At 41.0% G+C, this 23,489-nt stretch overlaps 1 protein-coding gene across 1 annotated transcript; it reads left to right on the forward strand.

The window, feature by feature from the left end:
• The first annotated feature begins 941 nt into the window (after window positions 1–941).
• On the forward strand, window positions 942–22,637 carry LOC139560134 (protein mono-ADP-ribosyltransferase PARP3-like). Its single transcript, XM_071376671.1, has 10 exons — window positions 942–1,088; window positions 10,602–10,727; window positions 10,887–11,069; window positions 11,214–11,352; window positions 11,873–12,099; window positions 12,294–12,452; window positions 16,163–16,249; window positions 16,495–16,678; window positions 17,584–17,727; window positions 19,561–22,637. The coding sequence occupies exons 1-10, from the start codon at window positions 960–962 to the stop codon at window positions 19,728–19,730; spliced, it is 1,548 nt and encodes a 515-aa protein (XP_071232772.1). The 5' UTR covers window positions 942–959; the 3' UTR covers window positions 19,731–22,637.
• Window positions 22,638–23,489: the final 852 nt, after the last annotated feature.

A 23,489-nucleotide genomic window follows, 5' to 3' on the forward strand; every position in this document is an offset into this window, starting at 1 on the left:
GAATAGAGTATTCTGTTAACTATTGTGTGCGTGTTCTACTGAGGATGGGCCTCTGGGAGATAACACTGACAGGAGATGTACGATGTCATTTGGGTGATAAAACCTAAAGAGCATTCCAGAGCATGAGTTAATGTTTCTTTTCTATATGGGGCCAGACACAGGTCTCTACACAATGAAAACTGTTGACACAGCAGATACTGTCTGCTATGTATTATAGGTATCTTTCATACAAATCTTAACCTTGTGACCCATTCTATATATCTGTTGTTCGTCATGTAGGTTGAAAGGGGTGTATGTTGGCTATAAAATACCTTTGTACTTTTGTCTCGGGGCTCTCAACAAATCATCTGAGCGTGAATTGTCGACCAGCCATGCCCAGCCATCATTATCGTAGAGCACTCAATCGATTCACTTTATATGTGTGCGTTGTATTGACCTGCTCCCTTATTAATAAGTGATTAAAGATGTAGTTTAAGTATAACTCTGACTTGTGTGATAAGTTTGTCTCTCCTCATTTGATAGTAAAGAAATTAACCACCAATGTGCCAGAGTGCGTACTTGGCGTTCGTAAATTCAGAGCGTTGTCAGATTGTCCGTTCATAATTCGCTCTGGATATCTACTCTGATTTCAGAGCACTCTCGTTTGATTGTGCCAGAGCGCAGAATAACTGATGAATTTACTTTTGCCCTTAACGCGTGGCCCTTCAACTTTGAGCGCCTCTTTGCTGCTTCTACTGGGTCTGCTGCTGCTACGTCTCTGATACTAGAAGTACCCATTCCCTCACTTAGCTGCATCAAAACATCACTGCCGTGGGCATTGGACAATGAAGTGAAAAGGATAAAGTGAAAAGCACCTGCTGACTCAAGTGCATGAGGATTATCCATCATCTTTCATTTTAGTGTGTTGATTCATAACGTCGTATCTATTTTTTTGCAGTGATTTGAGATACAGAGAAAGGATGGCACCAAAGAGAAGTGCTGCCTCTTCCACCAAAGTCACTGAAGCAGGTGGAAATAAGGTGAAGCAAGAGCCACATCAAAGTAAGGCTGATGAGCAATGCTTGCTGTCAGAACAGCATTCAGGAGAGGTGAGTTGGACATCATGTCATATCAAGGCACAAAGTAGACAATTTCTTGGGCTGCCTGTACCACCTATCAGACAAATGTATTGGGTACTGTTTCATCTCAAATGTCCTCCTGTGGAGCCATTATTTTACATTTTAGTCATTTAGAAGATGCTTTCATCCACATACAGTGAATTCAGAAAGTATTCAGACCCCTTGACTTTTTCCACATTTTGTTACGTTACAACCTTATTCTAAAATGGATGAAATCTTTTTTTCCCTTATCAATCTACATACAATACACAATAATGATGAACCAAAAACAGGTTTTTAGACATTTTTGCTAATGAACATTTTTTTAAATAAATATCACATACAAGTACCAGTCAAAAGTTTGGACACGTCTACTCATTCAAGGGTTTTTCTTTATTTTTTACTATTTTCTACATTGTAGAATAATAGTGAAGACATCAAAACTATGAAATAACACATATGGAATCATGTACTAACCAAAAAAGTGTTAAACAAATCAGAATATATTTTTGTTTTAGATTTTTCAAAGTAGCCACCCTTTGCCTTGATGACAGCGTTGCACACTCTTGGCATTCTCTCAACCAGCTTCATGAGCTAGTCACCTGGAATGCATTTAAATTAACAGGTGTGTCTTGTTAAAAGTTCATTTGTGGAATTTCTTTCCTTTTTAATGCGTTTGAGCCAATCAGTTGTGTTGTAACAAGATAGGGGTGGTATACAGAAGATAGCCCGATTTGGTTAAACACCAAGTCCATAATATGGCAAGAACAGCTCAAATAAGCAAAGAGAAACGACAGTCCATCATTTCTTTAAGACATGAAGGTCAGTCAATACGGAAAATGTCAAGAACTTTGAAAGTTTCTTCAAGTGCAGTCGCAAAATCCATCAAGCGCTATGATGAAACTGGCTCTAATGTGGACTGCCACAGGAATGGAAGACCCAGAGTTACCTCTGCTGTTGAGGATAAGTTCATCGGAGTTACCAGCCTCAGAAATTGCAGCTCAAATAAATGCTTCACAGAGTTCAAGTAAAAAGGCTGGGCCTAATATAGTGCATGAGGTCATACAATAAGTTTTGTTATGATTCCTATGCTAACGATGTAACAATATTTGCTGGTCTGTGGTGTGTAACCAGATGCTGCTCTTGACACATTTATGAAATTGCTTATTCCAGTTACTAATAAGCATGCACCCATTAAGAAAATGACTGTAGAAACTGTTAAATCCCCTTGGATTGATGAGGAACTGAACAATGTGTATGGTTGAGATGTTGAGGCAAAACAATTGCAAATAAGTGTGGCTGCACAACCGATTGGCGAACTTACTGCAAATTGAGAAAACATGTGACTAAACTGAATAAAAAGAAGAAACTATTCTATGAAACAAAGATAAATTATATAAAGAATGATAATAAAAAGCTTTGGAGCACCTTAAATTACATTTTGGGCAAAAATGCAAACTCAGCTCCTTTATTCATTGAATCATAACAAAACCCACTGATATGGCTAACTACTTTAATTATTTTTAGAGTTTTTTAGAAAACTCTATCAAACTTAGCCATTACATGCCAGCAACAAATGCCAACACTACACATCCAAGTATAATTGACTTATGAAAAACCAGCATTGTTATTTTGAATTTCGTAAATTGACTGTGGAAGAGGTGAAAAAAGTATTGTTGTCTATCAACAATGACAAGCCACCGGGGTCTGACAACTTGGATGGAACACTTTTGAGGATAATAGTAGATGATATTGCCACTCCTACTTGCCATATCTTCAATCTAAGCCTACTAGAAAGTGTGTGCCCTCAAGCCCAGAGGGAAGCTAAAGTCATTCTGCTATCTAAGAATATTAAGCCCCCTTTACTGGCTCAAATAACCGACCAATCAGCCTGTTACTAACCCTTAGTAAACTTTTGGGAAAAATGGTGTTTGACCAGATACAATACATTTTTACAGTAAATAAATTGATAACAGACTTTCAGCACTCTCATGGGGAAGGACATTCAACAAGCACAGCACTTACACAAATGACTGATGATTGACTGAGAGAAATTTATGATAAAAAGATTGTGTGGGCTGTTTTGTTAGACTTCAGTGCGGCTTTTGACATTAACAATCATAGTCTGCTGCTGGAAAAATGTATGTGGCTTTACACCTCCTGCTATATTGTGGTTAAAGAGTTACCTGTCTAACAGAACACAGAGGGTGTTCTTTAATGGAAACCTCTCCAGCATTATCCAAGTAGAATCAGGAATTCCCCAGGGCAGCTGTCTAGGCCCCTTACTTTTTTCAATCTTTGCTAAAGACATGCCATTGGCTTTGAGTAAAGCCAGTGTGTCTATGTATGCGGATGACTCAACACTATACACGTCAGCTACTACAGCAACTGGAATGATCGCAACACTTAACAAAGAGCAGCAGTTAGTTTCAGAATGGGTGGCATGGAATAAATTTGTCCTAAATATTTCAAAACTAAAAGCACTGTATTTTGGACAAATCATTCACTACCCCTAAACCTAATCTAAATCTTGTAATGAATAATGTGGAAATAGAGCAAGTTGAGGTGACTACACCGCTTGGAGTAACCATGGATTGTAAACTGTCATGGTCAAAACATGTTGATACAACAGTAGCTAAGATGGGGAGAAGTCTGTCCATAATAAATTGCTGCTCTGCCTTCTTTCTTTTTTTTTTAAACAGTATTTTTATTGTAATTTCACAATTTTCACCCATATTAAGAGATACAACAACAGAGACAAAGCAAAAAACAACAACAACAAAAACAGCACTCGCTTACGCATACCTGCGCATACATATATATATATATATATATATATATATATATATATATATATATATATATACATACATACATACATATACACACACGCACACCATTTTCCTCTCCCCGCTTCTCTCACCCTATCCCCATCATTGCGTCTCTCAATACATACATTTTAAACAAACTTACAAACAGAAATTAAACAAAAAAGCTCAGTTCAAACTAAGAAGTTAGGTTCCACACATGGAACATACAGTGTAATTCTGAATACATAGATCACCACCATTCTAAGAGAATCCTTGCAGCATAATAGCTGATACCTCAGGTTCTAGGTAATTTAGATAGGGTTCCCATACTTTATAGAACTGATCTGTTTTAGAATGCAATGTACATGTCAGATATTCCAGAGGCACCTATTCAAAAAGTATCTTATGCCAATCTTTAATAGAAGGAACCTTATCACTAATCCACCGTAAAAATATGTTTTTCCTTGCTGCAAAGGTAAGGATGTTGTAAAGCCTCCTCTTACTCACAGAAGTAACATGCCTACTAGGGAGACCCAACAGTAAAGAAACTGGGTCCAATTCTAGATCAACCCCTAGGATCTTTTCAATTTCTTGCAGAACACCGGACCAGTATCTTTGTATTTTGGTACATGACCATAAACAATGTGTTAGGGTGCCTGTATCAGTTTTGCATTTAAGACACTGAGGAGAAGAGGAAGAGGGGCTAAAGGCATGTCTGCGATTTGGGGATATATGCAATCTGTGTATTATTCTTAATTGGATTGCTCTAGTACGATTACATATAGATATTGTTTTTGCATATCTCCAAATGTCCTCCCACATCTCTTCGTCAATAGTAACAGACAATTCTTTCTCCCACATTTGTTTCACCCTCTGTGTGTTGACAGCAGGAAAGGACCTTAAAGCATCATAAAACAGACTTACAGACATTTTCCTTTGTGGAAAAAAAAGCATTCTCTCAATGACAGACATATCAGGGTTACCAATTAAGGTGGTGCTCTTCACAATATAATGTCTTACTTGTAGGAAGCGGAAAAAGTCCTGCTTTGGGAGTCGATATTTCTCCACCATCTGCTCAAATGACAATAGAATCTTATCAGCAAATAAGTCATTTAGTCTGCGTATGCCCTTATTAAGCCAAAAGTTAAAACCAGCATCCAGCAATCCTGGACCAAAATCTGGGTTGTTAAGAATTGGGGTAAGAGCAGAGGTTAGTTTGGACCTTCCCAGGAAGCGCTGAACTGACCTCCAAACTTTGAGTGTGTTAAGTGTAATAGGATTATTGCAGTGATCTTCTACAGACTTGAAACTTCTGAAAAATAAAAGATCCTGTAAGGGGTATTTTGAAAGAGAAGTCTCAATGTCTAGCCAAATAGAGGAGTCATCGTTTGTGATCCAATCAGAAATATAACATAGGTGGGCACACCACTGATAGAACCTGATATTGGGCAGATCCAAGCCCCCCGTAGAACTTGGCAGCTGCAATATTGCCATCTTAAGCCTTGGCTTGCGTTTACTCCATATAAAGGAACTTAGCCATCCATTTACATCCTTTATTACCTTATTGGAGAGTAATACTGGGATCACTTGGATTGGGTAAAGTAGTCTAGGTAAAATGTTCATTTTCAAGAGGGATATTCTACCCAACCAAGAAATCGGGAGAGAGTTCCAGCGCTCCAGATCCTGTCTTATTGTATCAAACAAGGGAACAAAATTGGCTTTGTACATTTGCTGGAATTTAGGAGTTACAAATATACCCAGATACGTAAAGCTTGAGGGAGACCATTTAAAAGGGAAGGGGGGAGAAGTATTAGGTACAGAGTGAAGGTTACCAAGTGGCATAGCCTCTGATTTAGTTAAGTTAATCTTGTAGCCTGAGAATTCGCTGAATAATTCAATAATATTAATAAGAGATGTAGTTGAGGTCTCGGGATTAGAGATGAATATCAGGACATCATCAGCATACAAGCTTATTTTATGGTGAACATCACCAATGAGCAGCCCCTGTATAGTAGGCGTTACCCTGATGGCCTCGGCCAGTGGTTCCATAACGAGTGCAAATAGGAGGGGTGACAAAGGACAGCCCTGTCTGGTACCTCTGTATATAGAGAAGCTATTTGACCTTAGCCCATTAGTAAGGACAGCAGCCTGAGGATCATCATATAAAACTTTCACCCATTTTATAAAGTTCTCCCCTAGACCAAATTTATTTAGAGCAAAGAATAGGTAAGACCACTCCACACGATCAAATGCTTTCTCAGCATCTAGGGAGAGCACAAGACCATCCCTAGCACTTTGTTGGTAGGCTTGAATTATATTAAGAAGCCGCCTGACATTGTTGCACGACTTACGGCCCTTAATGAAGCCAGTTTGGTCTCCTTTCACAATTAGTGGCAGTGAGTCCTCTAATCTTGTGGCTAGAATTTTAGAAAGTAATTTTCTATTCACATTCAGAAGGGAAATTGGTCTGTACGAGGAACAAGACTCTGGACATTATCCCTTTTTGAGAATAAGTGATATGTTGGCTTCCCTCAGCGTTTGAGGGAGCTGGTCATTTGAAAATGAGTGGTTAAACATATCACGTAATGGCTCAAGGATCAGGCCATGGAACTCTTTATAGAACTCACTACAAAACCCGTCTGGTCCTGGGGCCTTACCGTTTTGCAGATTCTTAATTGCGAACATTATCTCTTCCTCGGTAATAGGGGCATTAAGGAGAGACCTCTGTTCTTCGGATAGTAGGGAGCTCAATCTTAGAAAATAAATTCTCCATTAATTTGGGTGCGTCATTTGGCAGTTCTGAGGCATAAAGATTTGCATAAAATTTCTTAAATTAGTCATTTATCAATTTATTTTCATATAAATGATTGCCATCAGAATCAGTAATAGTAGCAATTGACTGTGAGTCAGCTCTCTTTTTAGCTAGGTACGCCAAGTACTTTCCTGGCTTATCGCCATGTTCATTTAGCTTTTGCCTGACAAATCCCATTTTCTTTTCAGCGTCCTGTGTTAGGAGAGAGTCCAACGTTGATCTAAGAACTGATATTTCCTTTAGTAGGGCAGGAGTGGGAGTTTTAATATAGTTCTTCTCTTTAGTTCCTAATTCACCCTCTAACCTTTTTTGCTTTTCACGCTTTTTCCGCCTCTTAGTGGCAGTGTATGACATAATCAGACCCCTGGCGTACGCTTTACAGGTTTCCCAAAGGAGCGAGGGATTATCTGTTGATTGAGAGTTAATAGAGAAAAATGCTTTAAACTCTGTAATAAAATATGATGTGAATGTATGGTCTTTAAGGATGGTTGTATTCAACCTCCAATGTCTTGACAGATTGAATGCTCCGTTGAGTTTTATGTCCAGGATCACCTCCGCATGATCAGATATGACTATGCTTCCTATCCTGGCGGATAAAACGGACTGCAAAGACGTCCTGGGCACAAAAAAGTAATCTATTCTAGTCTGACATCCATGAGGTGCAGAGAAAAAAGTTAACTCTCTGTTGGAGGGGTGAAAAGTTCTCCAAACATCAGCATACCCCAGATCATCACAAATAGCTTTAAGTGACTTAGCTCGAGGAGAGAGTGAAGCTATACCGCTGGGAAACTTATCAATAAGGGGGTTCAACAAACAATTAAAATCTCCTCCAACCACTGCAGTGTCTGAGTTTAATTCTGAAAAGTCTAGAAATACCTTAGTGAGGAAATCAGGGGGGTGGGCAGGGGGGAAGTAAATATTCATTATGGAGATGTTCTGCCCTTGTAAAGTACCATTAATTATAACAAAGCGACCAAATTTATCTTTCACACAATTCAAGACCTTAAGTGGTAAGTTCTTTTTCACAAGAATTGCTACACCTTTACTTCTGGATGTAAGTGATGAGAAAAACACTTGACCAAACCCCCCTTGTTGTAATTTCAGATGCTCCTTATCATCCAAATTAGTTTCTTGCAACAGGGCAATATCAATATTTAATTTTTTCGAAAAAGACAGTACCTTCTTCCTTTTAATGGGATTATGGCTCCCTCTAATGTTCCATGTACATACACGCAGTGTATTACCTGCCATTGCACTTTGACCGTTTCATATTCAGACTGAATCCCACTGTAAAAATTGGGTGGTACCTTTTTCCATGTGTTGAACTCTCTTCTATCTCACCGAGCATAAACAAACGATATGAACCCTGAACTCTAACTATACTAAACCCAAAAATTAAACATGTAAAGATCCAAAAGGGGGTTTTCCCACTAGCTAACATGCAGGGGATTTCAACTTTCCAATGTAGACTCTTAAGTCTGCATTGCCACTCAATAGCCTCATCCTTTATACATATGAAAATGAAAATCAATATATGAAGATTGAGGCTCTTCCACCTAAAACCAAGCCTGGGCACCAATATAGATTCACCCATATCTCAGCCTGAGCTATAGTGGCAGTTACTCTAGCAAGAAAAATAATAAAAATATGAATATTACTCAACCGGAGCATGTGAGAACTCACACCACTGTTTCATGATCACATTCAAATAAAATAATAAAGTTATCCAATGCTGCGGCGGCGCAGCTTAAAGTTTTTTACCCGAGAGAGTCAATAAACGCAGCCGCCTCTTCAGGTGTGGAGAGTTTTTTAGGCGATCCGTTGACCATAATCTTCAATGTGGCCGGGTACAACAGTGCGTAGTCCATCTTCATTCTCCTGAGTCGAGCCTTCGCCTCATCAAACCCTTTGCGTCTTCGTACAACCGCTGTGGAATAATCATTGAAGAATGAGACCTTTGGACCTTTACGTTGACTACCGTCAGAGCCGATGCTTCTAGCCCATCCATGACGCGCTGCTTGTCGGTGAAGTTGTGGAACTTTATAACCACTGGCCGTGGGCGCTGGTTGGGACCGGGTATCGGTGCTTGAGAGCGATCGGCTCTGTCCAGCTTCACACGACCAGCCTTAGTGTCCATTTGTAAGTAGTCAGGGATCTATTCCTCAAAAAAATGTACTGAACGTGTCCCTTCAGAATTTTCCGGGAGTCCCACAACACGAATATTGCATCTGCGTCCTCGATTATCCAAGTCGTCAATGTGCTCCGCCATTTCGCGCACCTGTTTCTCAAGTGCTTTTATCTTAGTGTCCATAGATGTAGTCGAAGCTTCCACTGTAGCAATTCTTCCTTCCGCCTCATCAACACGTTTGACAACCCTCTGTAGTTCAGCTGAATGGCCTGCTATTGCTTCCAAGACCGTTCTTATCTTAACATCGATCACTTTAGTAATGTTGTCCGTCATCTTTTGAATCACCAGGTCCATTGTGCCTGGATCCGCAACGGTGTTAGCTTCGCTAACGTAAGCTAGCTCCTCCTGCACATCTACAGGGATGGTGGTTTTGGTCGAGTTCTTAGTAGCTCTGCTGGGCATGTTGTCGGAGATTTTTGAGAAATAACCGTCAAGACTCATTGCAGGATAACTTATTTAGCCAATTCTAACACTTTTTCAAGCTAGGAGATTAATGAAAAAATATAAATTTACGAATGCCACGGGAGCTCGCTGAAACACAGTGTTCTCTCTACAGCGCCATTTTGTCGCCCCCCCCTGCTCTGCCTTCTTAACAACACTATCAACAAGGCAGGTCCTACAGGCCTTACTTTTGTCGCACCTGTACAACTGTTCAGTCTTGTGGTAGCTGCCACAAAGAGGGACTCAGGAAAATTACAAATACAAATCTCATGTCTCAAAGTGGACAAGAGATTGACTTCATCACTACTTGTTTGAAGTGTTGACAAGCTGAATGCACCAAGCGGTCTGTTTAAACTGCTGGCACATAGCTCGGACAGCCATGCATACCCCACAAGACATGCCACCAGAGGTCTCTTCACAAGTCCAGAACAGACTATGGGAAGTGCACAGTACTACATAGAGCCATGACTACATGGACCTCTATTCCACATCAGGTATCTGATGCAAGCAGTAGAATCAGATTTTTTTTTAAATACACCTTATGGAACAGCGGGTTCTGTGAAGAGACACACACACGCAGGTACAGATACATGCATACACACACACGCTAGCACACTCTACACATACGTACATTATAATATTGTTGTATGGTGGTATTATAAATGTTGTATTGTAGATATGTAGTGGTGTAATAATGTTATATGATGTATTGTTTTATCTTTTGTTTTATGTGTGATGTAAGTGTCTTAATGCATTTGGACCCCAGGAATAGTTTCTGCTGTCTTGGCAACAGCTAATGGGGATCCCTAATAAATACAAATAAAACACTTTGCTCCGTTGTAATGAGTGTGTGAGTTCACTTATATCTCCTGGACTGTATATGCTGCATACACTTATAGCGGTTTCAAAAGACCAATGTACTGCTGTGTGTGTTACTCATTCATATGTAGCAGATTCTGAGAAACTGTCACTAGCTATAGGTATTTGACTTAATGATTTGTTTGATCAGCCTTGCAGTCACATCAGTAGGACAGACTGTGCAGTGTGCAGTGCAGTAGTTGAATGGGTAGTCGGGTAGTCAGGTAGCCATAAGGCCGCTGGTTCATATCCCCGAGCCGTCAAGGTGAAAAATCTTAGGACGTGTACTTGAGTACGTCACTTAACCCTAATTGCTCCTGTAAGTTGCTCTTGATAAGACTGTCTAATAAAATGTAATGCGCCAACGTGAATTAAATCATGTTCCTCCCCCACAGGTGTATGAAGATTATGACTGTATGCTGAATCAGACCAACATTGAAAAAAACAGGAATAAGTTTTATGTCATTCAAGTGTTGAATAAAGGTGCCTGTTACTACTGCTTGACCAAATGGGGGAGAGTGGTAAGCTTAATTTCAGACAAAGACAAGATGGTAGTTTGCTACACATTCCTGTGTTAACTGTAGTAAATCAAATTTTTTGTTGATTACGTTAATATACTAAACTATTAATCTGTTGAGCATCTAGGATTGAAGCACGAAATCCTCTCTCCTCACCTACAGGGGGAAACAGGCCAGTCAAAACTATCAGACCCTTATGTCAGCCCAGACAAAGCCATCAAAGACTTTGAGAAGATGTTCAAAGAGAAGACGGAGAACAGCTGGAAGGAGCGAGACAACTTTGTGTCTCGCCCGGGGAAGTACACCCTGATAGAGGTGGATGGAGGACAGGATACAGAGGTCAAAGTAACGGTGGTGTGCTAGGGACTAAGTACTGCTAAGGACTCTGATAGATATGTAGTCAGACTGCAACTTTGACTCTCACTCATTATTGCTTTGCTGTGTCAATTTGTTATCTCTCTATAGCATGCTCTCGTCTGGTTTTTGCAGGTGGACAATGTTGATGGGAAGATTGTCAAGGGGCCCCAAAACATTCTGCCTTGCACCCTGAATAACCCCACACAGAAGCTCATCCATCTCATTTTTAGCAACGACATGTTCCAAAAGACCATGGAGTGCATGACCCTGGGTGGGTGTCAATCTTAGTCCAACACACCACCTTTACCGCTACAGCACTGAAACAATCCTCTGTTCCTCAGTCATTAAGCCTGGGTGGGATCTGTCTATGTACCCATGTTCTATTAAGTAACATACCTGTTTGACTGGACTGCTTGTTGTATTGTATTCTACTCTCAGTGGAATTATATACAGTACTTGGCTGTTAAACTGAAGTCTGTGATCAAAGAGGTATCCTAAATCATTAACTAGAGTCATTTAAGTAGAGGGTAAAGCCTGGCGATCTGGAGATAAATGTCTAATCCATATAAAACCCAGTCTGCCTGATCAATAATGTAAATGGAGCCTGACTGTACAATTGATTGATTTGGACCGAAGCTTATTCAGCTGTATTGCGAGTTCCCCAACAACCACATTGACCAATGTAGAGGTTAGCAGTCAACATAGAGCTATATAAAACGTGTCTAACATGTGAACTCAGAGCGGTAATATGTGTATAATCATCATCTCTTCCCTAGTTGTTGGACCACCAGACATAAAGAAGATACCCCTGGGGAAGCTGAGCAAGCTGCAGATCGACAAGGGCTCTAAAGTGCTGGAGGAGATTGAGGGAGCTATGAACGCCAGCCAGACCAGCAGGACCAAACTGGAGGAGCTCTCCTCCAAGTTCTTCACCACCATCCCACACAACTTTCAACGCGATAGGCCCCCGGTCATCGACAGCTCTGAGATCATAGAGAAGAAGAAGGAGATGCTTCTGGTGAGGTCTACTTAATCAACTTGTACTTTGTGGAATGACATTGATATTGGTCAGTACTATTTAGGGCCAAAAGTTTTTTTTAATAGCCTACAAAGACCCAGAGTTTTGGTAATAGGTAAAACTCCTGGCCGTAATCATGAGTCGTTTTTTCCAGGCCTGGTCCCATCTCTCCCTCCTTCTGCTGCTCCCTGCAGGTGCTGGCTGATATAGAGATACCCCAGAACCTGAAGGCTGAGACTGAGAAGACCCAGGAGCTGATGGAGGTGGAGAAAGTACCTCATTCACTGGACCAGAAATATCTGTCTCTCAACTGCAAACTCTGTCTACTAGAAAGAAAAACACAGGAATTCAAGGTACTGTGGCCTCTAATGGAAGTTTAATTTTATACAAACACGGCTGTATTGTTGTAGATGTAAAAATCATAGTCATACAAATCTTTAGTGATACTGATTGTAAGACGGCGCCGGAGAAGATGGCTGACGTTTTACGTGCTCCTAACCGTTTTATGTTTGTTTTTTTGCGTTATTTGTAACTTGTTTTTTTACTTATGTTGTAAATAATGTTGGTGCTACTGTCTCTTATGACCGAAAATAACTTCTGGACATCAGAACAGCGATTACTCACTACGAACTGGCAGAAGCTTTTTTTCCTTTAACGAGTCCGACGAGCCCTACGTGAACGACATACTGCTTTCCCAGGAACAGGCCCAAATCCCACCATTTGCTTGAAGAGACAACAGCGAAAAAGAGGACAGAGGTCGGGCTTCCTTCTGAGAATTTGTAGGCGATCGAATAAACCCCCCCTCCCTTCCGTTCTACTAGCTAACGTGCAATCATTGGAAAATAAAATCGATGACCTACGAGGAAGATTAAACTACCAACGGGACATTAAAAACTGTAATATCTTACGCTTCACGGAGTCGTGGCTGAACGACGACATTATCAACATACAGCTGGCTGGTTAAACGCTGTATCGGCAGGTAAGAACGTCTGGTAAGACAAGGGGTGGCGGACTATTCAAACATGTAAACAACACGATATCTAAGGAAGTCTCGAGGTTTTGCACGCTTGAGGTGGAGTATCTTATGATAAGCTGTAGACCACACTATCTATCTAGAGAGTTTTCATCTATATTTTTTTGTAGCTGTCTACATACCACCACAGACCGATGCTGGCACTGAGACCGCACTCAATGAGCTGTATTCCGCCATAAGCAAACAGGAAACCGCTCATCCAGAGGCGGCACTCCTAATGGCAGGGGACATTAATGCAGGGAAACTTAAATCTGTTTTACCAAATTTCTATCCGCATAAAATGTTAAATGTGCAACCAGAGGGAAAAAAACTGTAGACCACCTTTACTCCACGCACAGAGACGCATACAGAGCTCTCCCTCGCCCTCCATTTGGCAAATCTGACCATAATTCTATTAGCCTGATTCCTGCTTACAAGTAAAAATTTAAGTGACTCGATCAATAAAAAAGTGGTCAGATGAAGCAGATGCTAAGCTACAGGACTGTTTTGCTAGCACAGACTCTAATATGTTCCGGGATTCTTCCTATGGCATTGAGGAGTACACCACATCAGTCATTGGCTTCATCAATAAGTGCATCGAAGACGTCGTCCCCACAGTGACCGTAAGTACATACCCCAACCAGAAGCCATGGATTACGGTGTTAGGTTCTTATTTTTCAGAGTAAGTAACTCACGGACACTAGAGAAGCTTTAACCAGGTTTAATCTTTCCCAAAGGTTCTGTACAGCTGAAATCAGACCGCTAAACATTTCAGACATCACAGTTTATATGCATCCTACTTAAGACACTCCTCCTCTTTACAGTTTATGGCTCCACAGGAAAGAAGGTAATCAGATAGCAACCCTGATTACTCCCTTAACCTCTCTGGGGTAGGTGGGACGCAATCGTCCCACCTGCCCAATAGCCAGGGAAAATACAGAGCGCCATATTCAAATAAAATTATATAAAAATCAAACTTTCATTAAATCACACATGTAAGATACCAAATTAAAGCTACACTCGTTGTGAATCCAGCCAACATGTCAGATTTCAAAAAGGCTTTTCGGCAAAAGCATAAGATGCTATTATCTGATGATAGCACAACAGTAAACAAAGAGAGTAGCATATTTCAACACTGCAGGCACGACACAAAACGCAGAAATAAAAATATAATTCATGCCTTACCTTTGACTAACTTCTTTTGTTGGCACTCCAATATGTCCCATAAACATCACAAATGGTCCTTTTGTTCGATTAATTCCGTCGATATATATCCAAAATGTCAATTTATTTGGCGCGTTTCATCCAGAAAAACACAGCTTCCAACTTGTGCAACGTCACTACAAAATACATCAAAAGTTACATGTAAACTTTACCAAAACATTTCAAACTACTTTTGTAATACAACGTTAGGTATTTTTAAACGTTAATAATCAATCAAATTGAAGACGGGATGATCTGTGTTCAATACAAAAAGAAATCAAACTGACGCAACCTTTCTGGTAATGTCCCTCTCTCAAACAATTTACTTCAAGTGACCCTCATTTAAGATGGCCGTACTTCTTCATTACACAAAGGAAAAACCTCAACCAATTTCCAAAGACTGGTGACATCCAGTGGAAGCGGTAGGAACTTCAAACAAGTCCCTTAGAAATCTGGTGTCCCAATGAAACCTCATTGAAAAGACAGTGATCTCCCAAAAAATTATTTCTGAATGGATTGTGCTCGGGGTTTTGCCTGCTACATAAGTTCTGTTATACTCACAGACATGATTCAAACAGTTTTAGAAAGGTCAGAGTGTGTTCTATCCAAATCTACTAATAATATGCATATCTTATATTCTGGGGATGAGTAGCAGGCAGTTGAATTTGGGCATGCTATTTATCCAAAAGTGAAAATGCTGCCCCCTACTCCGAATAAGTTTTAAGGGGAACTGACCTCACCCCTCACCTCCTGATCCACAGATATCCATCTGTCTTCCCTATATCAACACATCGCTCTCCTCTCCTCCATCAAACACATTCCAAAGCCTTCTGGCTTTTTACAAACTTTTTCTATTCAAGGCTTTGTCTATCATTTATTTAATATCTCAATGTTCAAAGTTTAGTCGATTCCAACAACGGGCAACATCTGCACTGAGTTAAAGGCTAGAGCTGCCGCTTTCAAGGAGCAGGACTCTAACCCGGAAGCTTATAAGAAATCCCGCTATGCCTTCCGACGTACCATCAAACAGACAAAGCGGCAATACAGGACTAAGAGGTTCTACAACTGCACCATCGAGAGCATCCTGACTGGTTGCATCACTACCTGGTATGACAACTGCTCAGCCTCCGACTTCAAGGCACAACAGAGGGTAGTGCGTATGGCCCAGTACATCACTGGGGCCAAGCTTCCTGCCGTCTAGGACATCTATACCAGGCGGTGTCAGAGGAAGGCCCTAAAAATTGTCAAAGACTCCAACCACCCTAGTCATAGCCTGTTCTCTTTGCTACCGCATGGCAAGCGGTACCGGAGCGCCAAGTCTAGGTCCAAGTGGCTGCTAAACAGCATCTACCCCCAAGCCATAATACTCCTGAACATCTAATCAAATGCCTACCCAGACCATTTGCATTGCCCCCCCCCCCCCCCCTTTTACGCCACTGCTACTCTATTATTATCTATGCATAGTCACTTTAATAACTCTACCTACATGTACATATTACCTCAGTTACCTTGACTAACCGGTGCCCCCGCACATTGACTCTGTACCGGTACCCCTTGTATATAGTCTCGCTATTGTTATTTTACTGCTGCTGTTTAACTACTAGTTACTTTTATTTCTTATTCATATTTTTTAAACTGCATTGTTGTTTGGGGGCTTGTGAGTAAGCATTTCACTGTTGTATTTGGCGCATGTGACTAATAAAATTTGATTTGATTTGGTCATATTTTGTAACATAAATGCAATATAGGCGACTGTTTACTGAGACAAAATGATATACAATATTCTTCTTTGTAGTCGAAAGTAATTGTTGAGCATCGATTGTATTTTCGTTCTTGTCTAATTTAAAGGTAATTGAGAAATACCTGAAGGCCACTGCAGATAGCCACAGCCAGCCAAAGATTATAGATATCTGGGAGGTAGAGAGTGAGACTGAGGTGGGTAACACATGACACAACTACTTCATCAAAATAATGTTAGCATGTAATACAGAATTAATTTGTATTGATTCATTACTTATTTGTGGTGAGCTTGATTGTTGTAATGAAGTTGAGAATCTCTTATTTTTTGGGCTTAAATGTACACACAGGTTCCTCTATTATAGTGAATATGTTTGTGTGCGTTAGGTCAAGGATTCTGTTCTCCTATCTGCATATCTGTGTGTTGGCATTGTTTTCGGCAGGCGGAGCGGTTCAGGGAGAATGACAACCTGGAGAACCGGCGTCTGCTGTGGCACGGCACCAACGTGGCAATGGTTGCGGTCATCTTGAACGGTGGCCTATATAGTCACTTCATGCCCCAGTCAGATGCCCCTGCCTACGCAGCCCCCTACTTTGCTTCGGAGATCAGCAACTCTGCTAATTACGGTGAGGTTCTACCCCTGCGTTATAGTGCATTTGGAAACTATTCAGACCCCTTGACTTTCTTCACATTTTGTTAAGTGAAAAACTTAAATAATACATTTACATACGTATTCAGACCCTTTACTCAGTACTTGTCGAAGCACCTTTTGCAGCTATTACAGCTTCTTGGGTATGACGCTACAAGCTTGGCACAACTTTATTTGGAGAGTTTCTCCCATTCTTCTCTGCAGATCCTATCAAGCTCTGTCAGGTTGGATGGGAAGCGTTGCTGCACAGCTATTTTCAGGTCTCTCCAGAGATGTTCGGGCTCTGGCTGGGCCACTCAACACTTTTTTGTTTACTACATGACTCCATATGTGTTGTTTCATAGTTTTGATGACTTCACTATTATTCTACAATGTAGAAAATAGTAAAAATAAATAAAAACTCTGGAATGAGTGGGTGTGTCCAAACTTTTGACTGGTACTGTATGTGTTCATGAGAGGGGTCATATTAGTTTGTTGCCCAAACTGTTCAGACGCAACAGACTTAATTAGCAAATTGGCGGTAGAGACTTCAGACGAGTTCCTGGATGCTTGTGGAGGTTGAGAGCCTTATCTTACCATAGAGGGTTCATAATAGCTTTTGTTGTCGGCCAAACCGTTGAGATGCTACAGACATTTTCGTGAGAAGACCGATTTTTGGGATGTCTCCTGGTCTGACAAACACCGCAGTAGCTCTGCCACCTTTCACCGCAGGTGGGGATGACCAACAACGGCGGATGTTGGGGATTGAGACGCAGCCCAAGCAAAAAAACATATTTCTAGCTTATTATGCTAATTTGATTTCTGCAGGGGCACGGACATCGACTCTAGGCGGTTAAAAGAACCTCCCTAAAAGCCATGTCTCTGTGTCCTGTCCCTGTGTAGTGCATACATCTGAAGGCATCGTGGTGATGTTTCTGAATGAGGTGGTGCTAGGGAAGGAGCACACCATCACGAAGGATGACAGCTCCCTGAGGAAGGCTCCTGATGGCTACGACAGCGTGGTGGCTAGAGGACAGCTGGAACCAGGTACAGCACCACCACTCACAGCTCACTTCTGGTGTAAGGCCAACTCACTCCCTTACCCTGGTGACAAAATCCATTCACTGTTATTGTCTCAGCCATGGCCAGTCTGTCTCTATATACACCATTCAAAAGTTTGGGGTCACTTAGAAATGTCCTTGTTTTTGAAAGAAAATCATTTTTTTGTCCATTTAAAATAACATCAAATTGATCAGAAATACAGTGTAGACATTGTTAATTTGGTAAATGACTATTGTAGCTGGAAACGGCAGATTTTTAATGGAATATCTGCATAGGTGTAAGGAGGCCCATTATCAGCAACCATCACTCCTGTGTTCCAATGGCACGTTGTGTTAGCTGATCCAAGTTTATCATTTTAAAAGGCTAATTGATCATTAGAAAACCCTTTTGCAATTATGTTAGCACAGCTGAAAACTGTTGTTCTGATTAAAGAAGCAATAAAACTGGCCTTCTTTAGACTAGTTGAGTATCTGGAGCATCAGCATTTGTGGGTTCGATTATAGGCTCAAAATGGCTAGAAACAAAGACCTTTCTTCTGAAACTCGTCAGTCTATTCTTGTTCTGAGAAATGAAGGCTATTCCATGCGAGAAATTGCAAAGAAACTGAAGATCTCGTACAATGCTGTGTATTACTCCCTTCACAGAACAGCACAAACTGGCTCTAACCAGAATAGAAAGAGTGGGAGGCCCCGGTGCACAACTGAGCAAGAGGACAAGTACATTAGAGTGTCTAGTTTGAGAAACAGACGCCTCACAAGTCCTCAACTGGCAGCTCATTAAATAGTACCCGCAAAACACCAGTCTCAATATCAACAATGAAGAAGTGACTCCGGGATGCTGGCCTTCTAGGCAGAGTTGCAAAGAAAAAGCCATATCTCAGACTGGCCAATAAAAAGAAAAGATTAAGATGGGCAAAAGAACACAGACACTGGACAGTGGAACTCTGCCTAGAAGGCCAGCATCCCGGAGTCGCACTTCACTGTTGACGTTGAGACCGATGTTTTGCGGGTACTATTTAATGAAGCTGCCAGTTGAGGACTTGTGAGGCGTCTGTTTCTCAAACTAGACACTCTAATGTACTTGTCCTCTTGCTCAGTTGTGCACTGGGGCCTCCCACTCTTTCTATTCTCTTTCTTTCTATTCTAGCCAGTTTGTGCTTTTCTGTGAAGGGAGTAGTACACAGCATTGTACGAAATCTTCAGTTTCTTTGCAATTTCTCGCATGGCATAGCCTTCATTTCTCAGAACAAGAATAGACTGACAAGTTTCAGAAGAAAGGTCTTTGTTTCTAGCCATTTTGGGCCTATAATCGAACCCACAAATGCTGATGCTCCAAATACTCAACTAGTCTAAAGAAGGCCAGTTTTATTGCTTCTTTAATAACAACAACAGTTTTCAGCTGTGCTAACATAATTGCAAAAGGGTTTTCTAATGATCAATTAGCCTTTTAAAATGATAAACTTGGATCAGCTAACACAACGTGCCATTGGAACACAGGAGTGATGGTTGCTGATAATGGGCCTCTGTACACCTATGTAGATATTCCATAAAAAATCAGCCGTTTCCAGCTACAGTAGTCATTTACAACCTGAACAATGTCTACACTGTATTTCTGATCAATTTGATGTTATTTTAATGGACAAAAAATTGATTTTCTTTCAAAAACAAGGACATTTCTAAGTGACCCCAAACTTTTGAACAGTCGTGTATACTTTAATGAAGTGGTCACTGTATTTCTAAACATCTGGTAGATGGTCAGACGATATCCAGAAGAAGGCATCAGTATGGTTGTGTAGTCAATACCATTGTATTGTTTCAGACCCGTCCAAGGACATCTTCCTGACTCTGGATGGTAAGCAGGTGGCTGTGCCTCAGGGTAAACCCACCAAGCAGCCCCAGTACAAGGACAGCTACTTCCGCAACAGCAAGTACCTAGTCTACAAGGAGAACCAGTGTCGCATCCGCTACCTGCTGGAGCTCAAGTTTTAACTGGAGACAAGGAGAGAGGAGGCACCTATGCATTTTAGGAGATGGTATTATTCAAGTAATTAAGGTTTCTGTTATTAATAGACACCTCTGTCACTGTGTGCAATTTCCAACCAAAGTTCCCTATAATATCATATATATACTCTGTGCCTTGTCCTTTATAGTATCCTAACAGGCTTTGAGTGTACAGTCTTTCATGGTCTATTGCAGTGGTTCCCAAACTTTTAATTGTCCCGTACCCCTTCAAACATTTAACCTCCAGCTGCGTACCCCCTCTAGCACCAGGGTCAGCACACTCTCAAATGTTGTTTTTTTGCCATCATTGTAAGCCTGCCACACACACACTATACAATACATTTATTAAACATAAGATTGAGTGTGTTTTTGTCACAGCCCGGCCCGTGGGAAGTGACAAAGAGCTCTTATAGGACCAGGGCACAAATAATAATATAATTATAATAATCAATAATTTTGCTTTTTATTTAGCCATCTTACTGTACATATAAACTTTATTTGTTCATCAAAAATTGTGAATAACTCACCACAGGTTAATGAGAAGGGTGTGCTTGAAAGGATGCACATATCTATGCAATGTTGGGTTGTATTGGAGAGAGTCTCAGTCTTAAACCATTTTCCACACACAGTCTGTGCCTGTATTTAGTTATCATGCTAGTGAGGGCCGAGAATCCACTCTCACATAGGTACATGGTTACAAAGGGCATCAGCGTCTTAACAGCGCAATTTTCCAAGGCAGGAAACTCTGAGCGCAGCCCAATCCAACAATCTGGCAGTGGCTTCTGATTAAATTCAGTTTTCACAGAACCGCTTGTTGCAATTTCAATGAGGCTCTCTTGTTCAGATATCGGTAAGTGGACTGGAGGCAGGGCATGAAAGGGATAACGAATCCAGTTGTTTGTGTCGTCCGTTTCTGGAAAGTACCTGCGTAATTGCGCACCCAGCTCACTCAGGTGCTTCGCTATATCACATTTGACATTGTCCGTAAGCTTGAGTTAATTGGCACACAAAAAAATCATACAATGATGGAAAGACCTGTGTGTTGTCCTTGTTAATACAGACAGAGAAGACCTCCAGCTTCTTAATCATAGCCTCAATTTAGTCTCGCACATTGAATATAGTTGCGGAGAGTCCCTGTAATCCTATATTCAAATCATTCAGGCGAGGAAAAACATCACCCAGATAGGCCAGTCGTGTGAGAAACTCGTCATCATGCAAGCGGTCACACAAGTGACAATTATTGTCAGTAAAGAAAACTTTATGCTCGTCTCTCATTTAAAGAAAACGTGTCAATACTTTGCCCCTTGATAACCAGTGCACTTCTGTATGTTGTAAAAGCGTTACATGGTCGCTGACCATATCATTGCATAAAGAAGAAAATTTGCGAGAGTTCAGGGGCCTTGCTTTAACAAAGTTAAACATTTTCACTGTAGTGTCCAAAATATCTTTCAAGCTGTCAGGCATTTCCTTGGCAGCAAGAGCCTCTCAGTGGATGCTGCAGTGTACCCAAGTGGCTTCAGGAGCACCTGCTTGCATGCGCATTACCACTCCACTATGTCTCCCTATCATGGCTTTTGCTTGTTATTTCGCTGAACACTAGATGGTTTAATTAAAACATTTTGCAGTGAAATGAGGTTACTCAGGCAAGAATAAAAACATCACCCAAATGTATAGCCCCATTGGAAAATCTAAATGCACTGTTTGAAAATGTGAATCACATTTTTATTTGGCTACGCCTGATGGCATTGTGCGTACCCCTGGGTGAATAGCTGGTCTATTGTATTTGGCTGTTGGCAGTTTTACTCGTAACCTGTGCTCAGTTGGTAGAACATGGAACTTGCAATGCCAGGGTTGTGGGTTTGATTCCCACGAGGGACCAGTACAAATGAAAATGTATGTGCTCACTACTGTAATGACTATTACTGTAAATCTATTATTCTAGAATATTTACTTTGAACAGACAAATACTGTGGCTAGATTTTCAATGTACATTAATTGTGTACTATTTGCCCACTGTAATTTTGGTTATGGGAGGACTGTTCACATTACTTTTACTGGATATAAAGTGTGAATACTGTACCTTTACTAATGCAATACAGTACCTACCTGTGTCTTCGTTCTGGACATTATTATTTTTATTTCGCTCTGTATTTCCGACTCTGAACATAAACTCAGCAAAAAAATTCACTTTTTCAGGACCCTGTCTTTCAAAGAAAATTTGTAAAAATGTATTTTGTAAAAAATAAAAAATAAAATTTGTAAAATTTGTAAAAGTCCGTCATGGTCTGGGGCGGTGTGTCACAGCATCATCGGACTGAGCTTGTTGTCATTGCAGGCAATCTCAATGCTGTGCGTTTAAGGAAAGACATCCTCCTCCCTCATGTGGTACCCTTCCTGCAGGCTCATCCTGACGTGACCCTCCAGCATGACAATGCCACCAGCCATTTTGCTAGTTCTGTGTGTGATTTCCTGCAAGACAGGAATGTCAGTGTTCTGCCATGGCCAGCGAAGAGCCCAGATCTCAATCCCATTGAGCACGTCTGGGACCTGTTGGATCGGAGGGTGAGGGCTAGGACCATCCCCTCCAGACATGTCTGGGAACTTGCAGGTGCCTTGGTGGAAGAGTGGGGTAACATCTCACAGCAAGAACTGGTAAATCTGGTGCAGTCCATGAGGAGGAGATGCACTGCAGTACTTAATGCAGCTGGTGGCCACAACAGATACTGACTGTTAATTTTGACCCCCCCTTTGTTCAGGGTCACATTATTCCATTTCTGTTAGTCACATGTCTGTGGAACTTGTTCAGTTTATGTCTCAGTTGTTGAATCTTGTTATGTTCATACAAATATTTACACATGTTAAGTTTGCTGAAAATAAATGCAGTTGACAGTGAGAGGACGTTTCTTTTTTTGCTGAGTTTACTTGTATAAAGCTTTTCATTTTCACTCACCTACTTTTGGTGAAAACATATCTCTTCAGTTACCATATGAATGTGAGTGCATGCAACAGAATTCGATACGGAAGATATATGCTGTATCGGCATGGAGTAAAATGCCTGATTGAGGGAATAACTGTAGAGATGATATCCATGTTCTGTATATGTCCACAAAAGTTTGATTTGTCTATGAATGAGAAGATGCGCTTTGCCAATCTATAATCCCAGTGCACTGTTATTGTTTATGTGTTGCCTATCAATGCTTTGGAAGTGCCTGTGGTGATCAATTTTCTTGTCTCAGTATATTCAGTGGCCTGGGCCCAGATTCACAAAGCATCTCAGATTGGGAGTGCTGATCTAGGATAATTTTTGCCTTTTAAATCGTAAAGAATAAGTGATCCTAGATCAGCTCTCCTACTCTGAGACACTACGAATACGGGTCCTATTCATTGCACACAGCAGCCTGTTGAGAGAATGTCCTTCTGCCTCGCCACCAGGAGGTGTCACTAGAGAGCACTGCCTCAGACCCTGTTGAATGTAGCCACCTCTCAGCCTTTTTGTATGTGATCTATTTACTTGAACCCATGATACAGGCTCAATAAACAAAATGGCCCTCAAGCTAGCTGTCAGACCTCTGTCTGTCGCATATCTCTCTCTCTCCTCAGGTTTTCATCTAGATTTTTCGTAGTTATATTATTGGACCCTGCTCCCAGTGTTTTGTGCAAAATAACTAAAGTTATACCTTCAGCGTTTTTGATGTCACTGTTGGTTGACACTGTTTAGTGGTTGTTGCCCAACATGTTTGCAATACA

This window comes from Salvelinus alpinus, chromosome 2 (genome assembly GCF_045679555.1).
Source record: "Salvelinus alpinus chromosome 2, SLU_Salpinus.1, whole genome shotgun sequence".
Classification (NCBI taxonomy): Eukaryota; Metazoa; Chordata; class Actinopteri; order Salmoniformes; family Salmonidae; genus Salvelinus; species Salvelinus alpinus.